This window comes from Ursus arctos, unplaced genomic scaffold (assembly GCF_023065955.2).
Source record: "Ursus arctos isolate Adak ecotype North America unplaced genomic scaffold, UrsArc2.0 scaffold_11, whole genome shotgun sequence".
NCBI lineage: Eukaryota > Metazoa > Chordata > Mammalia > Carnivora > Ursidae > Ursus > Ursus arctos.
The window spans coordinates 20,475,868-20,498,710 of record NW_026622775.1 but is presented as its reverse complement, the minus strand read 5'-3'; the positions used below and the strand labels follow the sequence as shown (position 1 = coordinate 20,498,710).

The following is a 22,843-nucleotide window of genomic DNA, read 5'->3' as shown; positions in this document are numbered from 1 at the left end:
TGCCGGGATCACGCCCTGAGCCGAAGGCAGACGCTTAACCGCTGTGCCACCCAGGCGCCCCATAAGCCTCAGTTTTCTTACCCTAAAACAGAGAGAATACAACTATCTATCTGTTTAGGGCTGTTAATGAGATTCACATAATTTGCATAAAATTTTAGTGTAGTGCCTAGCACATAACTCATGCTGAATAAATTTTAGTTTGGAAGGGGATATAATACAGTGGTTGTGATCTTAAGCTCTGGAGACAGACTACCGAGATCCCACTCAAAGGTTACTCTCTGGCCTTGTATGATTTAGTCTACCTGTTCCTGTTTCTTCATCTGTAAAACAAATCTCTAACAGTACCTATACTTCACAGGTTTGTTTTGAGGATTAAATAAGATATCAGCGTGTTTTAAAAGGTTAGCAAATATGATTATTGTTACAAAGCAAAGAAATAAAAATCTGAGGATTGTAATACCTGAAGAAAATTTTCAATTTAACAGAAACACAGTATTTTAAACAGAAGACTATAGTGCACTGACATTTGGAATTTAAAATAGTGAGACGTTTAAAACCTTAAGAAAAATTGTATACACAAAATACACCACAGCAGCGCTTGCTTACAATTTATTCCTTTGGGAAAATTAATTTGTCCAAAACAAATTCTGAATTACTCATGGTCTCCAGGAATGCTTACTTCACCTAAAATGCAGCCTTTAATACTTAATGAATAGACAATATAGGAAAGTACTAAAAAGAGCAAGCACTGTAAAATCAAAATCTCTTGAAGAAATTCCTAGAATAATGTGCACCAGTCGGGAGAATATGGGGTGCTTCAAAGAAAACTGACGTTCTCTAATACTAGCCAAGCCTGTAGAAATTACAACTACTTAAATAAAAGTTTTAAAAATAAAATTACTTCTTATACAACTGCTAGTCAAGAAACAGTCTCTTCCCTCAAGAGACTATAAAATTAGACACACAGACATGTAAAGAAAACTTCAAGAATGAGAACAGGTCTTAAGCAGTATTAAAGGGAAGCCAGAAAACATTCTGAATAGAGCCTTATCTTTAAGAAGAACACATTAGAAGAGGGGAGCTGCTAATACTTCCCCATACAATGTCTGCTGGGTGTTACTGTTAAGACAGAGTAACAGGAGGTAAAAATCCTTAGTATTAGAGTGGTCTTTCTTTATAGTGGAGATAATACATCTTCTTCACATAACTCTGATAAAAGCTACACTGTACATGACATTATTATAGCTTAGTATTTTGTCTAAAATAAAGTAGTTCAATGATTTAATAATTCCTTAGGAGTTATGGACTAGATCCCCAAATTCGGGGGGGGGGGGTAATAATAACTGACTTCAACAAAAATTTCAGAATATACTACCACTTATTTCAACATCAACTCAGATTTATATACCTCATTTTCAATGTAGCTGTTGAGAAGATCTTGGCCCAGTTGTCTACACAGGCTACTCTGAATAGGCAGATCAATACTCTTGACTTTTCCTTTTTTAATAGTCTGATTTAATCGATCTTGTTTGTCTGAGGGAGCTGACTGCAAAGAGAAATGCAAGAGAAGTATAAATTTCTAAAACCAGCTTAAGAATACATTTACAAGTGATTTCAGATTAAACAAAAAAGTAAAATTGAAACTTTTACCATCTACTATACTTAATACTACTTTAATATGGATAGTATTTTATATTCTGTGTACACTAAGTTTTCTACATAAAAAAATACCAGAATGGAAATGCAAATTAAAGCCACAATGAGATGCCACTTCACACCCATTAGGGACAACTATAATGAAAAAAAGGAAAATAATAAGAATTGGTGAGGATGTGGAGAAATTGGAACCTTCACAATGCTAACAAGATTATAAAATATCGAAACCGTTCTGGAAAACAGGCAGTTCCTGGGTGATAAAAACGCTATAAAAATGTTTGTAGTAATAGTTGCAAAACTCTGTGAGTATATTAAAAACCACTGAATTGTACACTTAAATGGGTGGACTATATGGTATGTAAGCTATATCTCAAGCTGTTTAAACAATTAAAGCAAAAAATATCAAGTAAAATTAAAAATCCAGAAAAACAGGTTTCGGTTTCTAAATTACTGGAGTGCCCAGGATTTGAAACAAAATCTTTATAATCCCTGAAAAAAATCTACACAACTAACCAATACAGATTAAATTCTGTTCAGGTTAGAAAAAAACTGTTGAAGGCGGTATTTAGAGCTGCAGCCACATTCATCTGGATGATTGGGTCTGGGTCTCTCCGTTATTGGCAACGACTGTCTCAGTAAAATAATGACTTTCAATAAGAGTCATCCTTGAAAGTCACACCTTCAAAAATATTTATTTCTGCACAAAAGAAAATATTTTATGATATGTGGCAAAATGCTTAGAGTGGTTAATTTTGAGATGTGAAGTTACTGCTAAATTAAGTTTTCTTCATTTAGCTTACTGCATTTCTTATTTTTCTGGGATTATATAGTTTTTAATGAGACAAAAAATTACTGAAAAATACACCTTCTTTTTCCTACCAAAAAGATAATTTTACTTATATTGTTAGGGTTCATTCTTTTAAAAATCCTCTATAATAACTCATCGAATTGTATTTATTCTGGCTTTATGCTTCTATACTTTTCCAGAGTACTAAGATTTAAAATATCAATCTCAAAAAGACACAACCACAAAAATAGTAAAACACACCTTTGTTTTGGTTCCTGTATGATCTATTTCCTCTTCTGGGGTGTGTTCAGCATGACATTTTTGATGTCCTTCTTCTTCTTGGTCAACTTGCATTTTATCCTGGATAGAAAATATGTAATTGATAATATGAGTGTCTTCCTTATTCTATTTTTTTTTAATAAACAGCATCTTAGTGTTCAAAACTGCTTTGTAGTGTGTGAACATTGTAAAATAGAAGATTGTTTCTCAAATGAGAGTAACTACAAATAAATAGATTAACACGTAAAAGAAAAAGATTTGATGCTAATAAACTGTTTCATTCAGCTGTGGTTAAATAACTGCAAAAAAAACAAAAAACTGTTCAAGTTAAATTCGCCAATCAAAATTCACAAACATAAGCTTACAAAAAAGAGAACATTAAACTTGACCTGAAAAATGTTTATAAAGAACTTAATGTGGGAAAATGAGAAAGATACAAAATACGTGTATTACATAAGGTCATTATATATTTTTAAATATAGTAAAATACTCAATACATCAAAACTGTCAAAGTAGATGGCTCCAAATTATTACAATGTAAACTTCAAAGATTTTTTAATGTGTAAAGGATAAACTTTCACCCAATAAGACTGTTAAAAAAGTAATAGATTTTTCTGGTCTTTCTTAACCTTATTTATGATCACCCTCCTCAAAAGAAGAAAGCTTGAAATTCAGGAATCAGAATAATTTAAGTCTTCTTATATATTTGGAGTTAAGTAAATATAAAATACCCAGAAGGCTATCATGAATAAATGCTTATTTGTGCCAAAGAGAAAAATAAATTAGCAGATCATTTACACCAGTGTTCTTTGCAGTTAAAAGGCCAATTATCTCTGGGGAACCTGGGTGGTTCAGTGGAGTAAGTGCTGACTCAGGTCATGATCTCAGGGTCCTGGGACCAAGACCCATGTTGGGAAGTCTGCTTGTGGATTCTGTCTGTTTCTCTCTCTCCCTCTGCCCCTCCTCCTGCTCTCTAATAAATTAATAAATCTTTAAAAAAATTTTTTAGAAAGTCAATTATTTCTGATCTTCCACCCCCCACCCCCCGAGCCAACTTCTAACTATACAATTTCCCCCACTCTGAAAAAAGGTGAAAAAAGTGATAATAGTGGTGAGTTGGTGTAATGTAGGAAGACACAAATACACTTAACTCTATTTCATATAACACTAAGAAAAAAAATGTTGCCAGTTAAGTGGCCAAAATGCTTGATCAGTTAGCATTTTTACTTGATACTTATTGAAAGCTCTTCTAACATGTATATATCTCTAAAAGATAAATCATATAAAGCAGTTAAGGTATTTCTAAAACCTCACATTCAGAATCAGTTTATTCAAGTTGTTGAGTATTTTTCTACACAATATTGTCCTCTGTGCAATCAAAAGCATCAGTGACCCAGCATTTGTTTAAAAGTTGTTCCAGTATGGTCTCTTAATATTTTCTTATAAGCCACTGATACCTATTCTGCAAGTTTTATGATGGTGTTTTCTTTATCATACCAAAAGGAGTCAGCAGATTATCTTCAGACAACAACCAGGACTTGAATTCCTTCCACGAATGGTCTTTAAAACAGTTTGTTGACAGAAATGTCAAGGGGATACAACTGCCTAGTCATGTCACCGGGAATAGCAACCAAATTCACACATGTACAGGTGATGAGAACTGTATCATGATTATTGCCATTGGCAACAGTAAGTAGAAGATATGATCATTTGCAAGGCCTACCCCAATTTCAGATATATTAAAAAAGTGGAAAATTGTACAGCTTACAATTGATTTGAGAATAATGTGTTAACCTTTTGAAATGATTTGAGAAGGTTCATACAAATATTATCTATAGAGGGGAAATTAAAAGAAGTGCTTCTAGATTCTGGCTTCTCTGACAGAATTTAAATTGCATGAGGGTTGAGATCATTTTTCTGTTCCCTGCTATATCCAAACACACATTCCAGTGCTTCTAGTTATTTGCTGAATAAAAAGCACTTAAGAATGAAATCCAGGGGTGCCTGGGTGGTACAGCTGGTTAAGCATCCAACTCTTGGTTTCAGCTCAGGTTTTGATCTCAGGGTCATGAGATCAAGACCCACATCAGGCTCCACACTCAGTGCAGAGTCTGCTTGAGATTCTCTCTCCCTCTGCCCCTCTAGCTTAAGCTCTCTAAAATAAATAAGTAAATCTTAAAAAAAAAAAAAAAAGAATAAAATCCAGAATCATTATCGTGAACTATATAAAGGCTTTACTGGCTCTGTCCCTTGATCTACCTTAATATTTTTTCTTGCCACTTTCCTCACCTTCTCCACTCCTATATCTCATATATCAGCTACCCTTGCATTTGTTACAACAAAAAAGGGCTTTCTTCCTCAGTGGCTTTATACTTGTTACTCATTCTGCCCAGACACCTACCCACAACTTACCTTCAAACTGCTCTTGCATCTTTCAGGCTGGCTTACCTGTTCCTTCCTCACAGGTTGCTTTCCTCATCACTATCACATAATTTCCACTATGCATTCCCCACCCCCATTAATTCCCTTTATATTTATATGGTATCTTGTTGCTTCCAGCTTGTCCTTTCCCACTAGAAGGTAAGTTACAGATAGATGGAGACCTTTTCTTCCTTGCTTACCACTGGATCTTCAGAGCCTAAAACAGTGCCTGGTACATATAAGTAATCAGATATTTTGGGAAAAGTGGCCAACAATTGGGGAATAGTAAAATCAAAGCATATTAATATAATAAATAGCATATAGTCTTTCTGATCTCTGGTTTTGTGATAAAGCCTAAGCTGTGATAACTTCTTAGTATGACCGTATAGTAATATATACCTAGAAGTATCAATTTAATTTTGAGACATCTTCATATTGAAGAAAAGTCTGCAATCTGTTATGATTTTTTTCAGGAAAATCAAAGCTGTCTTAGTTTTTAATGAAAAAAGAAACAAGAGGACCATAAAATAATCTTTCATAAATCGACTCAGGCAAAAGCAAAAGCAAAAGCAAAAGCAAAAAAAAAAAAAAAAGACTCCTGTTGCTTACTGGGTTTATGTCAGAACCAATAGTGTCAGCAGGCAGGGAAGAGTAAAAAGAACTTATTACCCTCTTACTTTCTCCTCTAAAATTGAAACAATTAAATTCCAAAGTCTACTCTGATTTGGTTCACATTTTTTGGGAGGAAGGGAGAAACGACTATAATGGTAGGTAGGCCTTAGCTTTTAAACTTCTGGATACAGAATTAAAGAAAAAAAATCCTAGAGAAAACCATTAAGAAATACAGCATACAGGATGTTTTCTACACAGGATACTCAACCATCACCCCCTGTTAGCAAGGATTCAGAAATAAACTAAATTTATTCAACACCTATTATATCCAGCTATGGTAGGGATTTAAAAGGAGGTAATATATGTGGAATGTGCTTGTCAAAAATGCCAAGGATATGATCCATAATGTTAAACTTTCTTTTTCTCTTGATTATATATGTTGTAGAAAGAATATTTAGGAACATCTTACTTATCTAGAAGAAATCTCTTATATGGGAACATCAACTACTTGGAAATGTTCCTTCCTATAAGCCAAAACACTCCTGGTAGGCAAATAAGTCTCTTGAATGGCCACAGCAGATGTCATAACTTCATATCCTTTATTCACAGATGAATCCTTTAAGTCCACATCCAGATCATTCTTTCAAACCCACAGACAAAAGCAGCAAATAAGAAATGCTAAAGGTGGCAGAAAAATGGGTGCCATATTATTGTTTTTAGTGCCTAGGATTCACTATATAGAGAAAACTAAAGGTCTCAACAGAGACTTTTAAGAAAAAGAGGTGAAGAAAACTGAAATGCTTATGAAAAATTCATCCTAAAGGCATACAGAGTGCTCTCAATATTAGCAAAAATAAATCTTAATGGATTAAATTTACATGTCTGACTTAAATTATTGTGAACTACAACCAAGAAAACTTTTCAAAAAAAAGAAAACTCTTCCACCTATCATTCTTACATTAATTATAAAAAATTGACACTCTTTACTAACAGATTAGCACTTTTCTTTTCATCTCAATTCAAGGAAGGATGTAATAGCAAAATAATACATGGGAAGAAGAATGAAAGAAAATGCCATGATCCCTAAATGGGTACTTTAACGAGTAGAATTCTGATCAACGAGGAAGATTTTAGAGTAATTATTAATAAAAACAGACAAAAAGACAAACTTCACAAAAGGGAGAGACAGTCTTGAAATTTAACAATACAAAATCCATTTTTTTTCTTTAAATATTTATTCTTCTATTTGAGAGAAAGAGAGCACATGAGCAGGAGGGGCAGAGGGAGAGAGAATCTCAAGCAGACTCTCCAACATAGGACTTGATCTCACAACCCTGAGATCACAATCTGAGCCGAAATCAAGAGTTGGATACCCAACCAACTGTGTCACCCAGGCACCCCCAAAATCCATTCTTAATATACACAAATACACAAAAAATCTAGGGCAGATCTCCAATTATGATTGGAACCAAAAAAATCTAATATGCCATTAAAAATAACTCATAAATGGTATACATACAAAAAGATGAAACCTTTGTGTAATGGAATACATCATGTTCTCCTACAAGTCCTGCAAGACTTAGTATTCTAAGAGTAAATATAGTGTTAGGGTCAGGTAACTTTCCTAAGGAAATAAACTGTCTAAAATCTGTATTAATGTTACTGAATGTACAGCACACTCTTATGTTCACACGCCACATATAATCCCTAAACCCAGAACAATTCTTTATTAAGCATGTACTTTATCTAAAAAAAGGTAACATGTATAGTTCAAAATGTATCAATCTGAATGGTTTTATCTGTAAGCTAAAAAGCTAGCCATAATACATGTTTTTAATGGAAATAAATAAGAATTTAGGAAAGATGACTCCAAACATACATGTGTTTGATATAAGGTTATTAATGATGCAAAACCAGAGATTTTAAAATGTGAAAGATGTACAGCATTTAAAATTATACTTAAAAAATCATTCTTTGATGCTTTTATTTAAAAAAGTGTATATTGATTCCTACAATAAAACCTCAGAGATTAATATTTTCAACTATTAAGGTATCAGTTTTGATTAAGAAGCTAAATATTTATCAGAGGAACCTTGCAATAGGTTTTCTACATACCACATCATCTTTGCTTTCATTCTTAAATGAAGCTTCTGTCTCCATAGCAGCATCACTGTGATCCCCTTCCACATTCTGCTTCTCAATTACTGATGCACTGGCCACACTGAAGATTCCATGGATGTTAACACGAACTTTAACCTTCACTTTGGAACTATCACCATCAGACTGAGGAAAAACATTCTGAATAGTGAAGCTCCCTTAAGGAAAAAAGAGCTTCCGTCAGTACATGGGCCTCCAATTATTAACTTATTCATTCAATAATTTTGACTGTTATTTTTTAGATGATGGCAAATAATCGTAAATTATATCCAGAATAATTACTGTGGAAAATCCATTGACCCTAGACACCTTTTTAAATATCTTAATAAACCTAATATTTAAGACTTAGAAGGGTTAAGCAGCCTGCTGAAAATCATCAGTGCTAGGACAAAGGTAAGTTGGAATTTCAAGGAAGGACAATTTGACTCAAGGCAATATAGCTTTTAAGTATTTTATAATATTGTTACTCTAAAACCAAAATAACAAAATTCAATTTCTGAGTTTGGAAACAAAATGGACATTATCCTGTCGCTGTAAGTTTTGCAAACCATAACTATCTTGGTAATTCACAAATAAAGCAATTTTAAAAAATTTCACCCTATAGCAAAATTGCTAAGTTATTCAGTCACTAATACCTACAGAGATCATATTAACTTCTCACTTTAAGAAACTATTTTTATTATTTTTTTAAAGATCTTATTTTTAGGTAATCTCTACACCCAACGTGGGGTTTGAACTCACAACCCCAAGATTAAGATTCACACACGTTCTTCCGACTGAGCCAGCCGGGTGCCCCTCTGCTGTTTTATTTTTAAAAATCCGTAATATGTAATGATATCCATAGTAGAGAGAGGATACTAGGCAGAAAAACTGAGAAGTAAAAAATTTGGTTGACCTTTGTTATAGGTTGAATTGAGACCCTCACCCTCAAATTAATATGAAGTCCTACTCTCAAGTACCTCAGATGGTAACCTTACTTGGTAGACAGGGTCTTAGCAGAGGTAATCAGGTTAAAATGACATTATCAGGGTGGGTTCTAATCCAATGACTGGTGTCCTTATTTGGAGACATACACATATAGGGAGAATGTCATGTGAACATGAAGATGGCCATCTACCAACCAAGGACAGAAGCCTGCAACCGATCCTTTCCTCAAAGCCCTCAGAAGGAATCCTGTCAACACTATATTTCCTACTTCTAGCTTCTAGAATTGGAGACAACAAATTCTGTTTAAGACACTCAGTTTGTGGTACTTTGTTACAGAAGCCCTGGCAAACTAATTCCACCTTCCATAATTTATTTCTACTGCTTTAAATAATGTATTTGAGATAGTCACATCGTTCCCTTTTTAGTCTACCAACAAAAGCAATACAAACAGAAAATTTAAAGAATTATAAATTATTCCTTCTCTTAAATGTTATAAAAATCATACTTTTAGATCTCTAAAAAAGATTACTCAGCTAAACAGTTATCACAGTCCCAAATTCTCACTTTTGTATTAATCCAACGATATGCATCCTAGTTGTTGCCTAGGAACCGAAGTTTAAATAGTCCGGCAGCACAATTCCAGCTTACTGATTAAGGAGTTCTTCCATAAAAAACGACCCTCACCCAAACCTTTCAGGCAAATTACAGAACATTTTAAATAGAGAAGTCAAAATGAATTAAAAATACTCAAACCTGCTGTTATTCTAGGATAAATTGTGAGCAGTGCATGTTTAGAAAAAAGTATGAATATCTTTCAGTGCTAACTTAGCTCAAATACCAATTTATTTATTTCCTTGATTCAAAAATATATTTACAAAAGGCAAAAGTGTGTGAAATTTTTTTCCTGAGTTCTCTTACCAATTCTTGGATCGGGATAAGGCACTTCATGTAAATTAGTATAAAATGCTTCTAGTTCAAATGGTTCCTTCTTGTGGAAAGTAATGACTTTTGAAAATGGGGCAGGATGATTCTTACAGAATACTTCACATTCCCTAAAATGGGAGTGGGAAAACAGTTCAAACAGAAAGTTGTCTAATTATCTAATTACAGAATCCACATCATTCGTAATTCAAAAGCAGCAACTGTAAAGACCACTAACCAGAAATGTAAAGAAAAAGAATTACTGGTTTTGCTATGAACATGCAATTTGATAGGTTTATGGCTCAAAGTTTTTAGAATCTCTGTCATAGTAACAGACAATTCTATCCTACTAAAAAAAAAAATTAACTGAGATTAGGTATATTTTGAGGCCAATATACAGGAAGTAGTTTTTTGCTCACATATGTGGACCAAATCTTATTCAAAATACTTGTCATATGTAACCCTTATTTATTTCTAGCTCCCTTAAAAAAACTTATTTGAAACTAATTTCAAACTGACAGAAAGGAGCAAAAATAAAACAGCACAAGGAACAAGGAACACCTGTATATCTTTTACCTAGATTTACTACTGTCAGCATTTTATTCCATTTGTTTCATCACGTAAGTGCACACTCTGTGTACATGTATATTTTTTCCAAACCAGTGGAGGGTGTTACCTACATTACGGCCCTTTATGCCTGGGTACTTCACTGTGTATTTCCTAACAGGGATATTCTCTACCATAACCACAGTACAGCTGTAAACTTTATAAATTTACCCTAATACTTTAACATACAATCCATATTCCAATTTTTTCACCTGATGTAATAATGTCCTAGTAGTTCCTCTTCTCCAGTACAGGAAGTTTTATAAACCCACATAACAATTCCCAGTCTTTTTTTTTTTTTTTTAAAGATTTTATTTATTTATTCGACAGAGATAGAGACAGCCAGCGAAAGAGGGAACACAAGCAGGAGTGGGAGAGGAAGAAGCAGGCTCCTAGTGGAGGAGCCTGATGTGGGGCTCGATCCCATAATGCCGGGATCACGCCCTGAGCCAAAGGCAGACGCTTAACTGCTGTGCCACCCAGGCGCCCCAACAATTCCCAGTCTTAAATAGTTTAACGGAAATGGCTTACAACTATTGTTTATAGTGGCCCAGAAACTCACTCTATAATACTATACCATCACCCTATTCATTATGCAAGGTTTGCAAATCTCATATTCAAGGACCTTTCCCTCTATCCTACTTTTCAAGAATCAATATTATCTTTTACTTTCTTATTATAATCACTAGGATAGATTTACTTAACTCCCCACATGTTTCTTATAATTTTTTCTGGATCACTGTATCTTTAACTGAAATTAACTTTATCTTTTTTATTTTATTTTATTTTTTTATTTTTTTAAAGATTTTATTTATTTATTTGACAGAGATAGAGACAGCCAGCGAGAGAGGGAACACAAGCAGGGGAAGTGGGAGAGGAAGAAGCAGGCTCATAGCAGAGGAGCATGATGTGGGGCTCGATCCCATAACGCCGGGATCATGCCCTGAGCCGAAGGCAGACGCTTTAACCGCTGTGCCACCCAGGCGCCCCTAACTTTATATTTTTTAAAGTTTATTTAGGGGCACTTGGGTGGCTCAGTTGGTTATGATCCCTGGGGTCCTGAGATGGAGTCCTGCGTTGGGCTCCTTGCTGAGCAGGGAGTCCGCTTCTCCCTCTGCCCCTCACCCTGCTCATGCTCTCTCTCAAATAAATAAAATCTTTAAAAAAATAAAGTTTTCTTTAAGTTAATCTCTACACCCAACAGGGGGCTCGAACTCACAACCCCAAGATCAAGAGTAGCATGCTCTTCCAACGGGGCCAGCCAGCTGCCCCTGAAGTTACCTGAGGGCAAGAAATGCCTCAAAACTGACACTAGGACATGCCATTTAAATGCTCTACAAAACATTCAGATTGATAAACCATATTTTCAGAATGTGTGCAAAAATTTTAGTTTCTTGGGGGTGTGGATGTATAGAGCACAGAACAAAATTTTAAAAGCAACTTCAAAACCTAAATACAGGTTTACCTTATTGTACAAATTATAAGCTCTGAAAAGTAGTCAAATATATTATTTGAAACACAAATTTTTATTTTAGCAGGGAAGCAAGCTATTTAAATCTTAAGCAGTTCATGGAAAAGGAAATGTAAATGTCAATAAAAGCATGAAAAGACTGTGACTCATGATAGTCAGAAATGCAAATCTAGTAACAAAGTACTTATCTTCACTTTCGGAATTTTATCTTTAAAAGCACAGAAGAAAATGAGCTACAACAGATAATTCACAGCAATTTAAAAGGAACATAAATTAGTATAATCCTTTTGGTGAATAATATGGCAGTACTGGTTATAATAATGCTATCTCTGGGTCAATTTCAGTCCTATATAGTTATCTTACAGATTTACTAAACACAACTAAACAAGATGTGTACAAGGATGTTTCCAATAGTACTGCTTGAATCAAAAAAAAATAGGACTTTAGGGTGTATTGGTTAAATTAATTATGGCACACACAATTGCTGAGAAAATAGTCACTGTTGACATGGAAAGGTAATATACAACATTTTAGAAAGCAAGCTGCACTGGAGACACTCAGATAATGATGTATTTAAAAAGTGCAGCTTTTATTTTTGGATAATCAAAAAAATGGATAGATATAAACATAGCTGTTAACAATGGTTACCTTTGTAAAATGGGCTAAGTAGGAGTTGCGGCATGGCAGATCCAGGTTTTTTAAGTTTTTATATTTCCATATTGTGATTTTATTTGAAAATAAGAATGATTTACTTTACAATAAAATACTAATTAAAAATATGCCATCATGGTTTACAGATTACATAATAGTTAATAGTTCCTTTTCTCTTAACATTTTATTTAAAAGTATTTGAGAATTTTAGATGCATAAATTCCTCTAGTTCAGAGAGTAGGTTCAATTGGTTACTTACAACAAGCTCTAACCAAGGCTTTAAAAGTAACTTACCCAGTTCCATCTTCAAAAGAGGTCTTCCATCTTAACGTGATTGAATAGGGAACAAGGTCTGTTATAGAAAATTCACGCACTTTAAATGCTGGTGAGAGAATCGCACACTGAAAATAAGATGTATACCATATTTAAATCAACAAACACAAAACATACCATAGGTTACCCTGATTGAACTGCTTAATAAAGTCCTTGTAATAAAATTATTACATCCTAAAAATTAGTCTTTTGCTAACAGCTAAAGTGTCGAGTACTCTCTATGACCTTATAAAAATATATTTTTAAATCTGAAAAAAGAATCTTAAATGGGAATAATTACAAGAATTCATAAAGTAAATGTTCTTTCACTACAGTACAGACATGTTGTCCTCTGATAGTTTGAAAACAGAAATTGGAAAGACGCAAGACTTATTTATCAGGAATAATTTTAATTTATTTTTAGCCTATTGACAAGTGGTTTGAACAGATAATATTAAAAGGTCCCTTTAGGCCTATCGCCATATTTCTGGCAAAATATACACTGTAAAAAAAAAAAAAGGATTAATAATCATACCTGTAATGCACATCCTCTTGCGACAGCTTCATCAGCATTTAATGTGGTACTTATGTCTTTAAGAAAGAATTTAGTGATTTGTTCTTTCACTGCAGGAATTCGAGTTGCTCCCCCTACAATTTCTATACTACTTATGTCTTCACGTTGCAAGTCTGGAAAACAAAATGTTTTTAATTGAGAAAAATAAGATAATCTATATAAAAATGTTAACAAAAGACCTTGGAAAGTACTTTTTAAAAAAAATGGATTTTGTTTTTGCTCAAAACAAGACTAAACAGAAAGAAGATAAAAACAAATTTTGGAATAAGGCAAAACTTAATAAATATTAGCTATCTATGTGTTAGGCACTGCATTTGGTCCAGATGATAGAGTAACAACAATAACAGACCTCACAAATACCCATAAAGAGTACTGATTACCAAAAAACCTTAACAAAAAGCAATCATGTCCCATTTCTACTTTATTTTCATTTTAGACTTTACAATATACTTACATATAAATACCTCCAAATATAACTAGTGCTAGTTTTATGATGTAAACAATAACATGAGCCAGGAGTTGCTCTCATAAACCTAGATTCATAGTGCCCTTGGTCTTATGAATGAAGTTATAATCTCCCTCTCTAAAATGAGAAATACAAATCTTCAAAAAACAAATGGAAGTTTTTATTGCTTTTACCATTTCCTACCCCATTCAAGTGAGTTAATGCCATGATACAATTCTGATTGTTAGTCTAGTAGTTTATACTTACTAGCTTGTTCCATTACTGCTTTTAACGGTGGCTCAACCCTGGTGAAGAGGGAAGCACATAATTGTTCAAATTGAGCCCTGTGGGAAAATGAAGTAAAATTCATCATTTTGGGATATAAAACTCAAGTACATCTTCTAAACAGAACAAAAAAACTCAGACATGATCTAAACATAAAATAAGCCAACACTTCTTAAAGTGAAAACATACACGGTACCTGTTCATTTTACTAGAAACATCAAGGTCATTCATGAAACACTCAATGTTCAGTGGAAGATCTGATGCATTTGCACTCATTAGCTTCTTCAGTTTTTCACATTCCTGATATAAACGCAACAAGGCCCGAGAATTTTCTTTCACATTTATCTTGTATTTGGTCTTGAACTCCTCACAGAAGTAGTCTACTAAAGCCTCATCAAAGTTCCTGCCACCCAAATATGGATCAAAGGTGGTAGCCAAGACCTGTTTAACCAAAAAACCAGAACTAAATTTTCAGAAATATAAATGCTTTTCAAAAAGACAAAAACCAAAAAAAAAAAAAACAAAAAAACACCTTTTAAAATTAAAATAAATTCAAAGCCAAAGAACTTGTCAAAAATCAAAATGGTGTCAAAACTTGCTATTGCTTATACTAATTATCACTTATATTTAGTCAACATACTTACCCATTCTGAATTATCTGTTTTGGGTTACAGATCCATATATCATAATTATAACTAATTCTATTTCTGAAATAACTGAGTTACAACAATGGAAACTTCACTATCTCATATCCGTTGGTTTTACAACAGCACTGAACAGGTAGACCAAAAACCAAGTTCAAGAGAGCTAAGGAACAGTCCTAAGCATGTAACCAAAACAAAACAGCCAAGAAAAGCCAATTCAAAGATTAAATCTAAAATACCGCAATTGGTCAATTTATAGGTCAGGAATTAGGCCTCCTGACTACTATTTAAAAAGAAAAAAAAAAGGCTAGGCTATTTTTATAAAAATATAGAACAAAAAAACCCCATGAAAACCAGAAAAAAACAAAGCAAAACAAAAAAACCAAAACAAAAAAAAAAAAACACAAAAAACAACAAACCAGAAGAAAGTGAAGAGGAGAGACAATAATTTAATATAAAAAACTTGTTGAGCAATGAGCCCCAGCTAGTGGATGGATGGAAGAAGAATAGACAAGTCACAGAACTTCAACACTATACCTCTTGAAAACGCAGGAGCAAGATACCTAGTCTCTCTCTCCAACATAGAGGGAGCAAATGACTACTTACACTGGTCACTTAAAAAACAGAACCCCACTGTTGGTGTGGCTCATCAGGTTTTTTTCACAAGGATATGTGATGGAACAATAGTAAACCCTACAGAAAGTTGTAAACGTAATGTGAATGCGAAGTCATCCCACAGCTAGCATGGAGAATTCATGGATCGACTTCTTGCTAGGATCAGTATTACCCAAAATTAAATGCAAAATTGTACTGGTATGTGACTAGTGCAAACACGCATCCTTCTGGACAGAAGGGCCACAGATATGGCTACTCTAAGCTATCTACTAAAAAGGAAGGAATATATTCTTAAGTTAAAATTCAAGACTAAATAGCAAAGATTAAACCAATTTACTGAAGACTACTCTATATTCATTATGAGTCATTTCCCTAGAGTTTTCTGATTACAAGGATGTTACTATAAACTGTGAGACAAAAGGCTCTAAAAGGTCCGTTGGATAACCAAAAATATGTCATCTTCTAAGTAACTTCTACACATGTAACTAATGGAGAGAGAGAGAGTACATAAATATGGATAAGATGATCAATGTAAAAATGAATAGAAAATCAAATACAAACTATAAGATAAGCACACAGAACTAAATGATGGCACATTATAGAAAATTATGATTAGAACTCCTAGATAAGGAGTGTTTATAAAACTAAGGGAATCATTTTAGAAACTGTTTCCTAAGTATTTTTATGGATAGTAATGTACTTAATGTTCCCTGATAAGTGACTTAACACCTTGACAGTAATAAAAATAGCTAATACATATTACAGTATCTATTATAAGGCATTCCAAGCATTTTATACTCATTTGTCCTCAAAAATGCTGATATTATCTTCAGATGGGGAGCCTAAGATTTAAGGAGATTATGTAACTTGCTCAAGGTCACAGTTTTTAAGTGGCAGAGCCAGGATTTAAACCCAGGCACTAAGGTTTTCTATATAGTCTTACATGCTCTTAACATACAGCAAATCATTTATTTACTTACTTTAAGTTTTCCTTTGTTAAAAGCACAAACCGAAACCTGGTAGGCAGAATGTCCCATATCAATAAATATTACATTTCTTGGTTTCTCATCCAATGGGGGAAGATCCTGTTTATAAATTCCATATGCTAGCGCAACTGTGTAAGAACAAAGAAATTATGTTAGTATCAGGAGAGCAATCACTTGGAAAACAAAAGATAAATCATTTTGATACTGTAATAGAGAGTAATATAAATTGTTTCAAAGTAAATTAACTTTTTATAATTTGGTTGTTTTTAATTTTATTTTTTCTCTACCCATCTATAACATAAATAAATCTTACAGCAGATGTAAGACATGTTTAACTTCTAGCAAAACACTGTACTACAAAACCAAAGGTTACAAGAGCCAGTACATAAATGAGTTTTAAAAAAGATAAATGCTTTATATTAATTTGGATAAAAAAAACCTAGAACAGTATTTTTCTGACAGTGATTTTCAAATTGCAAAGTGCTTACCTGCAGTAGTTTCATTCATCAACCTTAAACAATTTAAACCTGCAACCTGGGCTGCAGCCATCACAGATCTTCTCTCAGCATCAGTGAAAAAGCTAGGAATCTGGTATTTTAAAACAGTAATTAAATATATTGGTTTGATCTAATAGATTTTAAACATTTCATCAATTAAAAATGTAAAATAACTGGTCTAAAACTTATGTAGGGCTTAAGACAAAGAATGCCATTCTATTCAAATAAACAAGAAAAAAAAATACTAGTTTTTTTCTTTTTGGCAATTTCTATACCATAAAGTGTTGACCTAATAATGACCACAAATTTAAAGCAATTAATAAGATGGAATAATATTTCAGGATTTCCAAAATATGTTCATCTAAATCCTTCTTGTGTAGGTCTGATCTATAGAAAAAAATGTTTGTTCATCTTTAATAATGGAAAATTGAAAGCCCAAGACTGTTAAAATCAAATTAGTTAAATATATCTTGGTATATCTGCACAATGGAATCCTATGTAGCTGTTAAAAAGAATCAGGCAGATCTGAATGGTCATGGAACAGTATCTATATTGCATTAGAGAAAAGGACACGTGTAGCATGATTTTTGTGTAATGTGTTACCCAGGAGAATATAATACCCAAAAGTTTACAGTGGCTATTATCTCAAAGGAAGGGGGGAGCTATATTGCAGGGGACTTACGAGGAGCATGTGCTTCTTTTAAAATCACCAAAAAACATTAAATGTTTAATTAATGTTAATTAAACAAAGACTTCATTAAAAGATAAACTGAGACTTAAACTTATAGTTAAGATTTACATATACTTAGTTCTGTCAAACTAAGAAGTGCTTTGATTTAACAGATTTCTAAGAAGCTAATTAAGTAGGAATGCCTGGATGCCTCATGGTTAAGCATCTGACTTAGGCTCCGGCCATGATCTCAGGGTCCTGGGATACAGCCCAGCTGCGGGCTCCGCGCTCATCAGGGAGCTGGCTTCTTCCCCTGCTCCTGGCCCTACTCGTGCGTGTGTGCAGCATGTGCGCACGCACGTGCTCTCTCTCAAATATAAAATCTTAAAAAAAGCTAATTAAGTATACTCATGTACAAAATGACTTGGGGCTCTTCCAATTTTAAGTTGTCTCCAATTTTATTGGTTTTTGAAGTTAGACATTTCATTTAACAGATATTAACAACAGAAAAAGAACTTGAATTTTGATAAACTTGTTTATCCTGATTTTGGTATTATCATTTTGACAAAAATCTAAATTATAGTATAGACTTCATTTAATACTCATTGAGCACTTATGTACCAGGTACCTTTCTAACCACTTAGGGATATAATGTGCAGAAAACAGAAAAAAATGCTTCCTCTTATATAGCTCACAATGGGTCTATCACACTAACTACCAAGTAAATAATGGCCAAGAAGTTCATGATGCTCTCTTCTGACACTAATTTCTGATGTGAAAGTATTATCAAGTATAGTTAATAGGGAAGGATTTGAATTTAAGATGGATTTTAAAACCAAACCTAGTTTGATGTATACTTTCAATGGCAGTACAATGGAAGAGTTCTAAGCAGAGGCTTGGGAATGAACTATGGGGGTGTGATTTCTGGCTTACAACTTATTAGCTCTGTTGATTTTGGACAAGTTTTTTAACTTCTCTGTGTCTTTTTTTTTTTTTTTTTTTTTTAAGATTTTGTTTATTTAACAGAGAGAGACAGCGAGAGAGGGAACACAAGCAAGGGGAGTGTGAGAGGGAGAAGCAGGTGTCCTGGGATCATGACCTGAGCTGAAGGCAGACGCTTAACGGCTCAGCCACCCAGGCGCCCCCCTGTGTCTGTTTTTTAATCTATAAAACTGTAGTTAAAAATATCCTACTTTCATAGGGTGGTTCTGAGGATTAAATGAGTTAATACATATTAAATGCCTATAACAGAGCCTGGCCAAAGGTAAGCTCTATTATTTGCTATTATTAAATTGTCAGAATACAAAATATTAAAGCTCTATTATTTTTCTCTCATTTAAAAAATTCTAAATACCTATAAAAATCTAATTACTAAATTCCATTGGAGTTCATAATCTGATTCTGTTTTTCTGAGGACATAAGACTCTTGAACTTAGGGAAGTTTAATAGTATTAGAAATTATACTCACATTTAAGTGACAACATGTAACTAAGAAGTTATCAGTATATAATGGAATCTCAAGAGATAGAGCAAATGAAATGTTCTAAGAATCCTTTAAGAAAGACCTTTTCTTTCTGAAAAATACTATACGTCTCACTTATATGTGGAATCTACAAAAGTTGAATTCACAGAAGCATAGAGTAGAGTGGTGGTTACCAGGGGCAAGGAGGTGGGGGAAATGGGGAGATACCGGCCAAAGATTACAAAGTTTCAGTTACCTAGGATAAATAAATTCTAGAAATCTAATGTATAGCATATGGTGTCTAAAGTTAATAATACTGTATTGTATACTGGAAATTTGCTAAGAAAGTAGATCTCAGGTGTTCTTGCCACCAAAAAAAAAAAGAAAGAAGTACATGAGGAGATGGGTATGTTAATTAGTTCAACTACAGTAATCATTATCATTTCACTATGTATATGTATGTCAAAGCATCATGCTGCACAACTTACATGTAAACAATTTTTACTTTAAAGGAGGCACAATGGGATTCTGGGGGGTGATAAATATGTTTACAATATTGATAATGATTGATGATGGTTTTGTGTGTGTAAGCACATGTCAAAATTTCTGAAAGTATAACATGTTAAATATATCCAATTTTTCATTTTAAAAAAGATATTTTTCTTTCTGATACAGAATATATAAATATACATAATCTCCCAACTGGGAATTTTCAACTTTGCCATGAAATGTTAAGGTCCCTACAAATGGGAAGTTAAGGGCAACCAGTAAAGATTCTTATAGCAGTCACTAATCATATACAATGGTTTCTTAAGATTCACAGATTATCACAACTGACTTTATGGGAAACTAACTCAATCCTAAACTTTACCAAATAAGGTGGGTTTTTTTTTTTTAACGAAAAAATAAAACGGATTTAGATCATTTACTAAATACAATCAGAAACAGTAAGAAAAGGGAAGAAAAATATTTCAGTAGAATATTAATATACTGAAAGGTGTGATTTAAAAGTACTGAAATAAAACTTACTGAAATCACACAGTCGGCCACTGGTTTCTTCAAAGCATTTTCTGAAGTCTCTTTAAGTTTAGCCAACAGCATTCCAGTAACTTGCTCAATTGCAAAAGGTCTCTCTTCTTCTAGGTACCGCACCTAAAACCAAAGTTGAGATATTTATTAAGAGTCAATTTATTCATCCAGTATGTATTTTGTGAGGATCTACTCTATACATTATAGACAACAGTGAAAAAGACAGTCTTTGCTCAAGAAGTTATATTCTGAAAAGATTATTCTAATATCACAACCTCTCATTTCTAAAGTTCAAGTGCCTTATACATAGTATTATAACCAAATTGTTCTCAAAAATGTCTTCCTGAATTAGATCTCTGCCTCCCACAAAAGCAATTTTTTAAAAAAGGCTTTTATTTAAGGGAGAGAGAGTACGCACTTGCACAAGAGCAGGGGCAGAGGGAGCAGGCTTCCCACTGAGCAGGGAGCCGAATGCGGGGCTCAATCCCAGGACCCTGAAATCATGACCTGAGTTGAAGGCAGACGCTTAACTGACTGAGCCACCAGGTGCCTCTCACAAAAGCAATTTTTATCATTCACTTTCCAGGTACATAATGAAGGAGAAAAAGATCAAATAATCTTTCTTTTGAAAGTTAGATCTCTTTTGGGTTTAAAATGAAAGCTTTAGTCATACAGTTTTAGGAAAAGGAATTGAGAACATCAGGAAAGAAAATTTCTCATTAAAAAAAAAGAGGTATGGTATGTATTATTCCAAGGTTTCTGGGAAAATCATAAATTAAGTATTAGAAATGTATACATGAAATTTCAAAATTATGGTTTTTAGACCAAAAAACCACTTCATCTTATACACGGGTTTAAGAGTAGGTTACATTTAAGCACACAAAAGGAAACTTTACAAAGCTTGACAAAGGAATACTGGAAGATGTGTGCTTTAAGTAATCAAACCCTTTTATAATAACCAATAAATTTATGAGCAATACAAAGTTACCTTGGAACCCATATAAAAACTACATTTAATTTACTGAAGAAAAAGTTATGTCTTACTTCTGTGTCTTCAGTGAACAAAATTTTATTCTCTTAACACCAAACTTTGGAAGAGCTTCTCTCAAGCAGCACAATGGACATGCGTTTAAGTGTATATATGTATATTCATGTGGCCATGTTCATCTGTATGAAGTACATATCAGTACTTCACTCCAGTTTATGGCTAAATAATATCCCATTGTATAGGTACCACATTTCATTTATCCACTCATCAGCTGATAACGCTTGGATTGTTCCTACTTTTTGGCTATTATGAATAATGCTATTGTGAACAATCATGTAGTTTTTGTGTGCACATATCATTCATTTCTCTGGTGTATATAACTAAGAGTGAATCTGCTGGGTCATATGGTAACTGTGTTTTGAGATATTCTGTTAGTTTCTGAAAAATCAACAAACATGTTTTTGTTAACCAATCTATAACTTACTGTCTCAGGATGTAGAATTAAAAATCAAGAGTCCATCTCTTACTTGGAAGTAGAGTTTGCTTTAATATAACAATGAATATACTTATGAGGTCCGATTTTACTAAATCACTTATGCCTCTGCCTTTATTGCTTGAAAACTGTTCACCTCTAAAAGTTCTTCAAATAATTTTTCCTTAACAATGAAAGTATTGTTTGGATTTTAAAAATTATTATCTAATTAGAATTTTTTTGTACTCACTAAAGCTTACTACAAAAATTGAATTTTGATATACATGTACTGCGTCCAGAGGAAAAAAGTTAAATTACAAACAGGCAATATTATAACTGGTTTCTTGAATTTAAATATGTTTGTACTCTGGGAAGCTTACCTTAACTCCTGCACTTCCATTAGGCATCTTCTGTAGTTCATAAGGAAGCCTGATCCTTTCCGTTTGCACAATGGGATCATCAAATGATCGCCCATGAAGCTTTTTGAAGCCATGAATTGTATTTCTTACATTCGTGACTATCTGTTGGCAGTAAACATTTTTACCGATATTTAATAAATGCAAAATAAACACTATGCTAATACTTAAGACCACCAAGTCTCTTTATCCTACACATTTGAGTTTAGAATGACACACAATCATTTGTCTAGCTTCCAGCTGAGAGTAAAATTATACAATAAGAAGGTATGCATCTTATCTATTGCCTTCCAAATTCTCTTCCTATCCTAGGAATGTAGACTCAAAATAATGTTTTCAAAAAAGAACAAAAATGTAAAACTTTTCAAGTAATACAGTGAAAATCTATCTACAACTCATCTCTTTGGTTTTCCTCAACCTTTTGCTTTAGTGAATTAATACATTTGAGTTCTCTTCCTTCCACTTTCATTACTGTTTTTATTGAAACACTCTTCCATGTTGCCCCCTTTTTTCCTCTTTGTGAAACTTCTCATATAGCGAGAATGAAATTTCTCACTGTTGAGAAATGCTCCTAGGCTAGTAAATTTAAACTCCTTCTGTGTAGCACGATGCAAAGTTAAAGTATCTTAATTTGCAAATGGCTTATATTTTAGCAAAGTAATTTTTTCTTTAACTAGAACATGTAGTTCAAGCGACAGAATAATACTCAGATCCAGTTGCTGCCCTCTTAGTTAAAGCCAAATAGATCTTGCTCTGGAATTACGATATGAAAACTACCGGGATGCTTAATTGCCACACTAGTGTCTCTTTAGTTTGCTTTCTTCAGAGACTCTGTTATCTATGATATGCTTAGAAGATCACAAAGAATATGAGATGTAAACTTTAGTGAAGAAGTCATTTTGGCACAAACTCAACATTTGTTTATGTACAATATGAAAGTGTAGGAGAAGATAAACATTT

At 33.4% G+C, this 22,843-nt stretch overlaps 1 protein-coding gene across 1 annotated transcript in view; it reads right to left on the bottom strand.

The window, feature by feature from the left end:
• Window positions 1-22,843, bottom strand: part of HSPA4L (heat shock protein family A (Hsp70) member 4 like) — a 47,040-nt gene that overhangs the window by 10,780 nt on the left and 13,417 nt on the right. The window contains exons 4-15 of the mRNA XM_026499303.4: window positions 21,848-21,988; window positions 20,008-20,130; window positions 16,838-16,937; window positions 16,344-16,477; window positions 14,301-14,545; window positions 14,087-14,163; window positions 13,336-13,487; window positions 12,783-12,889; window positions 9,758-9,891; window positions 7,871-8,070; window positions 2,705-2,803; window positions 1,409-1,546 (exon numbers count right to left, since the gene is read on the bottom strand). Coding sequence (XP_026355088.1) covers window positions 1,409-1,546; window positions 2,705-2,803; window positions 7,871-8,070; window positions 9,758-9,891; window positions 12,783-12,889; window positions 13,336-13,487; window positions 14,087-14,163; window positions 14,301-14,545; window positions 16,344-16,477; window positions 16,838-16,937; window positions 20,008-20,130; window positions 21,848-21,988 — 1,650 coding nt within the window. The remainder of the gene's footprint in view (window positions 1-1,408; window positions 1,547-2,704; window positions 2,804-7,870; window positions 8,071-9,757; window positions 9,892-12,782; window positions 12,890-13,335; window positions 13,488-14,086; window positions 14,164-14,300; window positions 14,546-16,343; window positions 16,478-16,837; window positions 16,938-20,007; window positions 20,131-21,847; window positions 21,989-22,843) is intronic.